General features: G+C 44.6%; 1 protein-coding gene across 1 annotated transcript; it reads left to right on the top strand.

Annotated features, from left to right (window-relative positions):
* Positions 1-5,416: 5,416 nt before the first annotated feature.
* Positions 5,417-7,171, top strand: LOC113021875 (granzyme B-like). The gene is made up of 5 exons (XM_026166697.2): positions 5,417-5,528; positions 5,617-5,764; positions 6,075-6,207; positions 6,419-6,673; positions 6,788-7,171. Exons 1-5 carry the CDS (start codon positions 5,471-5,473, stop codon positions 6,965-6,967), a joined length of 774 nt encoding a protein of 257 aa, XP_026022482.2. The 5' UTR covers positions 5,417-5,470; the 3' UTR covers positions 6,968-7,171.
* The last annotated feature ends 728 nt before the right edge of the window (positions 7,172-7,899 follow it).

The raw sequence follows: 7,899 nt of genomic DNA, 5'->3' as shown, positions 1-7,899 counted from the left end.
AGATCAGCGTTCTCAAACATTCATCGCCGGAACGTCAGCTAACCCACCTTTTCAGCGGGTTTTGAGTCTCGCTGTCATTAACCACTCTACTTCCTGTCACTGGTTTGTTTTCTGTACTCAGCGCTACTCGACTGCCTGCCTCCCTGCCCAGCACTTCACAGTGTGGTGGGCAAGGAGGCGAACTGTATGCGCACTGGTTTAGCCTCACCCGGACCTCTATTTTCCCCAAAGCCTCGCCTTCTACCCAGACAATGACTTTGAGAGTGTAACCCTGTAACCCTCTACCTTGTGTGCCTGCTCCGCACAATACCTAGTGTCGTGCTCAGGCTATTTTCCCCAGCCAGCTAAAGAGACTTTTTCCCTTTGGACTCTGCTGCCGCACACGCGGTGTGATTCTTGTGTTCATGCTTGACTATTATTGTGGAGATTGTTCTAGCCCAGTCGAGTGCTTCATAGCTTTGTTTACTTTCTCAGCATCCCTCGCAGGAGTTTTGTCTTGTAGTTTTTGCCAGTCTCAGTGACTATTTAGTTACAGGTACTTAGAGCCCATATATGAAGCTTGCGTTAGTTTATTAGGTTGATTTAATTCAGAGGTCAAGTGTTTTCCCTCTCGCCCTTTTTTCACCACTTTCACTGTGTGCCACTTTTGTGCCAAAATTGCTGCTGGTATGTTGGGGTTTCTCCCAGTGGACGAGAGGGTTGGTTCCCTTCGCCTTCGGGTCAGGGAATGGGTCCTGACAGTCGTCTGTGCTTATGTGCCGAGCGGCAGTTCAGAGTACCCAGTCTTCTTGGAGTCCCTGGGTAGGACACTGGAGGGTGCTCCCCCAAGGGAACTGTGTTGTTCTGCTGGGAGACTTCAATGCTCACGTGGGCAAAGACAGTGAGACCTGGAAGGGCGAGATTGGGAGGAACGGCCTCTCGGATCTGAACCCGAGTGCTGTTTTGTTATTGGACTTCTGTGCAAACAATAGTGGTGCAACGGATCACGGTTGATCCGTAATCCGAACCGATCCCACTCCACGGTTCGGCACGCAAGTGATCCGAAGATTCGAAAAAGAAGAAAAAAGTATGTGTATGGTGCGCGTGGTCAGTTTGTCCAGCGATAGTTATGGCCAGCACTGGAGGAGCAGAGGAGTTTGCGGTGTTTAAGCAGCCTTTTGCTGCCCTATCCGACTGGGCTAAAGCTATTGCAAAAGCTATTGGGGTGTTTAGCTGCAGACGGGAGGCCGTATTCTGTTGTGCAAAACAAGGGGTTTAAACTAGACAACGCGTTAGTTGACTCATTGATGCCGTGCAGCTGCGTTAATGCAGGTGGAGTCTGCTTCTACATTAATGAAGGTTGGTGTACTGATGTCACAGAGTTACAGAAACACTGCAGCCCACACTTGGAAAGTTTTTTCATCAACTGTAAACCTTTTTATTCACCGCGGGAGTTTTCTTCCTTCATGCTGGTCGGAGTTTACATCCCTCCACAGGCCAACGCGAACAATGCACTGTGCGAGCTGGCTGACCAGATTACTACCCTGGAGAGGAAATTCCCAGATTCCTTTACAATTATTCTTGGGGATTTTAACAGAGCAAACCTAAACTACGAACTCCCTAAATACAGACAGCATATAGACTGCCCCACCAGGGACAACATCATACTGGATCACTGCTACACCACTCTAAAAGATGCCTATCGCTCTGTGCCCTGGGCAGCTTTGGGACATTCTGATCACTGCATGGTCCATCTTATTCCAGTTTATAGGCAAAAACTCAAACGTGCCAAGCCTGTAGTCAAAACTGTGAAGAAGTGGACTAACGCAGCAAAGCAGGAACTGCAGGACTGTTTTGACTCCACTGATTGGACTGTTTTTGAAGCTGCATCTGAGAACCTAGACGAGCTCACGGACACTGTGACATCATACATCAGTTTCTGTGAAGACGTGTGTGTGTGCCAACAAAGACCTTTTGCACATACAACAACAATAAACCATGGTTCACTCCTAAACTCCAACATCTTCGTAAGGCCAAGGAGGACGCCTACAGAAGTGGTGACAGGGCCCTCTACAAGCAAGCCAGGAACACACTGACCAAGGAGATCAAAGCAGCTAAAAGGATCTACTCCCAGAAGCTGGAAGAACGGCTCTCAGCCAACGATCCTGCATCAGTGTGGAGGGGCCTGCAGGAAATCACCAGCTACAGACGCCCCCCACCCACTATTGAAGCAAACAAAGACCTGGCCAACGAGTTAAACACTTTCTATTGCAGGTTTGAGACGGACAGACTCCCACGCCCCACCCTCCCCTCCCCAGGGACATTGCTTCAGACATTGACCCCCAACACACCTTCCACCTCTCCCCCCTTCACCCTCCCCAATCCAGCCTCAACGACCACCCTCACCCTCCCCAATCCAGACCTAACGACCACCACCGCCCTCCCCAATCAAGACTCAACGACCACCCCCACCCTTCCCAATCCAGACTCAACGACCTCCACCACACCTCTCACCCCCCTTTCCTCCTCCCTGAAACTCAGAATACACACTCAGGATGTGAGCCGACTATTCCAGAAACAGAAGCCCAGGAAAGCCCCCGGACCAGACGGCGTCTCAAAACCTGTTCTGAACAGCTGGCTCCCATCTTTACTCGCATCTTCAACAGATCCCTGGAGGTGTGAAGTTCCCTCCTGCTTCAAACGCTCCACCATCATCCCTGTTCCCAAGAAACCCACCATCACAGGACTGAATGACTACAGACCTGTCGCCTTGACGTCTGTGGTCATGAAATCCTTCGAACGACTGGTGTTAGCCCATCTGAAAGACATTACAGGCCACCAGCTGGACCCTCTGCAGTTTGTCTACCGGGCAAACAGGTCGGTGGATGATGCAGTGAACATGGGGCTGCATTACATCCTGCAACACCTTGACCGCCCGGGAACTTATGCCAGGGTCCTGTATGTGGACTTTAGTTCGGCTTTTAACACCATTGTGCCTGAACTTCTTTCCTCCAAACTCTCCCAGCTTAGCGTGTCACCAGCTACCTGTCAGTGGATCACCAGCTTCCTGACAGACAGAAAGCAACAAGTGAGGCTGGGGGAGATCACCTCTGAAACCCGGTCCCTCAGTATTGGTGCCCCTCAAGGATGTGTCCTCTCACCACTACTGTTCTCCCTCTACACTAACGACTGCACCTCCAAGAACTCGGCTGTCAAACTCCTAAAGTTTGCAGATGACACCACTGTCATTGGCCTCATTCAAGATGGTGATGAGTCTGCATACCGGCAGGAAGTTGAGCGGCTGGTACTCTGGTGCAGTCAGCACAATCTGGAGCTGAACACTCTTAAGACTGTAGAGATGACAGTGGACTTCAGGAGACATCCCTCAACTCTGCTCCCCCTCACCATATCAGACAGCCCTGTGTCAACTGTGAAGACCTTCAAGTTCCTGGGTACAACCATCTCCCAGGACCTGAAGTGGGAGACCAACATCAACTCCATCCTCAAAAAGACCCAGCAGAGGATGTACTTCCTGAGACAACTGGGGAAGTACAGTCTTCCACAGGAGCTGCTGATCCAGTTCTACACTGCGGTCATTGAGTCTGTCCTGTGCTCCTCCATCACAGTCTGGTATGGAGCAGCCACAAAACAGGACAGGAGCAGACTGCAGCGGACTGTACGGGCAGCAGAAAGGATCATCGGCGCCCCCCTGCCCTCCATCCAGGATCTGTACCTCTCAAGAACCAGGAAACGGGCAGGGAAAATCATCACAGACCCCTCACACCCTGGACACAGACTTTTTGATCTGCTGCCCTCTGGGGGCAGCAGATTCTGATTCTGATTCTGGTTATGGCATTAACGTCATTTTAACGAGATTTACGCTGACAGCACTAGTTTAAACTATGATGAAGGTGCTTGAGCCACGCTATGACATCCCGTTGCGCGTCCACCTTAGTGACAAGATTGCTCCAAGCATGTATGAACAGGAAAAGTTTAAAGTTATGGCTGAGGCATCTTCTGTTGCCCTAACTACAAATGGGTGGACCTCCAGGACAACGGAAAGCTACGTGACCGTGACCGCTCATTATATCACAGCGGAGTGGTAGATAGAAAGCCCTGCACTGCTCTATATTACTTAATTTGTTTTTATATAATTGCGTGGAATGAGTCTTGAGTTGAATGATTTTAATAGGCAAAAAATACTTAAATAAGTAAATGGCAAGTTAAATTTTTGTCTTCTTTTTTTTTCTGCTGATCCAAAAATTGATTTGATCCGTGATGAAAAAACGTGATCCGATCCGAACCGTGAGACTTTTGATCCGTTGCACCACTGGCAAACAACAGTTTGGCCATAACGAACACCAGTTTTAAATATTAAACTGCACCATGCTTAACCATGCTGAAATTGGGTTGATTTTTTTTCTAACATGAAACATAAAAACCGGAAAACACTGCCCACAACCACCAAATGGGTGGACCTCTAAACAAACACAAACCTGGTTTTAGAAAGAAAATACGCACACAAATAAGAAAGAGATGGTCATTTCAGCATTTGTAACTGAACACAATCTGGAACCCAAGCCTTTTTCTGCATATTTGTAATAACCTAAGATCCAAATTTACTTATTTCTATTTATAGTCATTTCAATAAGCTGAGAGAAGATTAGTCAGTCCATGAAAGGATCAAATGTCACAGATATCAGTGGCAACAGGTCTGAATCATGAATCCAATATAGACAGAGGAAGTCAGGAAGGAGGTAAAATAATGAGTGTCTACATCCATCCATAAGAATGGATGTAGACAGGGATAGCTCAGTAGGTAGAGTGGTGGCCCCATGATCGGAAGGTCGGGGGTTCAACTCCACTGAACGGCTACCCTGAGGTACCCCTGAGCAAGGGACCGTCCCTACACACTGCTCCCCGGGCGCTGCATTGGTGGCTGCCCACTGCTTCACTGGGTGAATGGGTTAAATGCAGAGGAACTATTTGCCTATGGGGACTAACACATTACATTATTACATTACATTACAAGAAATGGTGGTACATTTCAGCCAGTGGAGTTTTTATTCATCTTGCACTACCATCTGGAAAGCATCTAATTTACTCTTTCTCCAAGATTGCAGCATGACAACATGACTCTTGTTAAAACAAAAAACAAATGTGAAAATCTTCAAGTATCTATTTGAGCCCTTCAGTTTGATTTTGGTTTTTCTAGTTCCAAGCTAAAGCATCTTGTCCACCCATAGAAAAAGAAAGAGAGTAAGCAGAACATTTAGCAGTACTTTGTTTGAAATTCAATACTGTTAATGAGAAATGGGTGCGCATATAACAGATGGTGATAGATAGGAGTAGTGAAGTATTTGCTGTGAAAATTTTCAAAACCACATTACTCACAGGAAGTCGTTAAAAGTCAGATATTAGTCAGTACAAACTGCTTAAAAGGACTGACCCGTCGGTCTCAAGTTAACAGATCGAGCATTTTACCAGCGAGATGTTTGCTCTGCAACAATTTGCGGTGATTCATGCGCTGACATTCCTCGGGCAAAATGGTAAGTTGCACCATGAATACTCTTCTCCAGCCTGCATGTGGAATATTTATGTTTTTATTTTCATTTTCTTTTCTCCTAATGCTATTAGCCCTGGGAAGTGAAATTATAAATGGGAAAATAGCCCCAGACAACAAAATGCTGTATATGGCATCAGTGCAGGATTACAGAGGCTACCATATTTGTGGAGGATTTCTCGTGTCTGAGAACTTTGTAATGACTGCTGCACACTGTGACCTGTAAGTAATCTTTGCTCGAGGGAAATTTCTAATTAGACCATTTTTTTCCCCAAAATGTCCCAATGTCCTATATAAATATATATATAAATACATGTATATATATTTACTACTGTATAATGCAATGGTCATAATTTAAGTTACAGTTCTTCCTTTACAAACTGAAACCATGAGAATTTTTGTAAAACTTGTGCTAAGATCTTGAAGTAAAACTGAATTTAACTATAAAGAAATGTATCCATATTTTATTCATCATGTTGTTTATGTAACTTCAGAAAATCTGCTGATGATCTTAGAATTATATTTTATTCAGGTATCCTACATACGTAGTCCTTGGTAACCACCATCTGAGGAGTGCTGATAAGCTCGTGATACAGATTGCAGAGAAATACAAACACCCATATTATCGGGATGTTAACCTTGGATACGACATCATGCTTTTAAAAGTAAGGTTTATTAATTTTGTTTTCTCACATCACACTGGAAGTTTTATATCTTTGAGTGTTTGCATTTACAATATGCTGATTGAAAAACACATTTCTAGTTGAGGTAAAAAGTGCTTACTTAAAAAAAAAAGATAAAAGATAGATGTTCTGTATTGCAGTTACATGGTTTTCACGTATTCTTAATCTTTACTCTTTAATTCTGTGCCTCTAGCTGTCTACACCTGTCCGACCAAGCAAAACAATTAAATTCATTCGACTTCCCCTCCGTGAAATGACATTAAATGAAAATGAGAAGTGTCGAGTGGCTGGATGGGGTAAGATAAACACTCGTGGTAATGTTGTTGATGACCTGAGAGTGGTGCGTGTGTCGGTCATCAGCCCACAAGTCTGCAGGGAAAGATGGGGTGGTCTTCCTCCCAATATTATCTGTGCAGGTGGATACAACACAACAAAAGGATTCTGTCAGGTACCTTTTCTGTCCTTCCCTTTTAAAATCTTGCTAACTGCTCTGTTGTTGAGGAATATATGAGCAGCCTGCATTAAGTATCATATGAACAAAATACATACTTCCTCCTTACAGGGTGATTCTGGTGGCCCTCTGGTCTGCAAGGGAATGGCTGTCGGTATTGTTTCTTTCAACAAACGGCTTCCTGGAACCGAGCTGGGAAATTGTAACTATCCGGACGTCCCCAATGTCTATACAGATATCTCAAAACAACTTCACTGGATCAGGAGGATTCTCCAGGGGGAAAAAAGTTAAATCTTACACAAAGCTTTGCATCAGCACACTGTAAGTGTGCAAGCTATGCCTCTGTCAGTGTTTGCTCTCAATGCAGAATAAAGAAAATGTTTCAAATATTGTTTTCTTACACAAACCTTTGCATCAGCACACTGTTAGTGTGCAAGCTATGCCTCTGTCAATGTTTGCTCTCAATGCAGAATAAAGAAAATGTTTCAAATATTGTTTCTGTGCACGAACAATATTTATTATGACTTCAAATAACTACCTATCTAAGTAGTTTACCATGGAAAATTAATTCCATGCATTACTAATATCTCTAAACTCCTTTTCACTTCTACAGTGCATTAATCCTGATTTATCTAGTACAATGAATACAAAAGACTAGCTGGGGGTATTTTAGTATCACAGTGAACCACCTGATGTGGTTTTCAGTTAAATCTCTAATAAGCCAAACAAATAGAAGCTTTGACGTTTTAATACAAGTACTACATCTAACTACAGTAACTCTTTTTAAAATTAATAGTAAGATCATGAATATTGAACATCCTGACGTCTTCTCTTGGTTGGCGTGTGGGTGCCTGCCCTCGCTTCCTTTTTGTTCCCACATTCTTCTTCTGTTGTCTGTCTGGCTCATCTTTTTTCTTCTTCTGTGCTCCCGCTGGCTTGGCCGCCATCTTTGGTGACCCTGCCGGTTTGGTCTTCTTCTGTTCCCCTGTTGTTTAATATTAGAAGGAGGAAATATAAAGTCTGCTCTCAGTAGCACCCAGAATACAACACTGCAGAACATGTTTGCTATAAATTTGTTACTGTTAGTGTATATATACACTAAACCAAATCCAAAGTGGAAGCTGGTTCCACAGAAGAGGGGCCTGAAAACTGAAGGGTCTGCCTCCCATTGTACTGTTAAATACTCTAGGAACAACAAGTAGGCCTGCAGTGTGAGAGTGAAG

Source organism: Astatotilapia calliptera, chromosome 5 (assembly GCF_964374335.1).
Source record: "Astatotilapia calliptera chromosome 5, fAstCal68.1, whole genome shotgun sequence".
NCBI lineage: Eukaryota > Metazoa > Chordata > Actinopteri > Cichliformes > Cichlidae > Astatotilapia > Astatotilapia calliptera.
The sequence above is the reverse complement of the archived record's forward strand: the minus strand, read 5'-3'. Positions and strand labels throughout refer to the sequence as shown.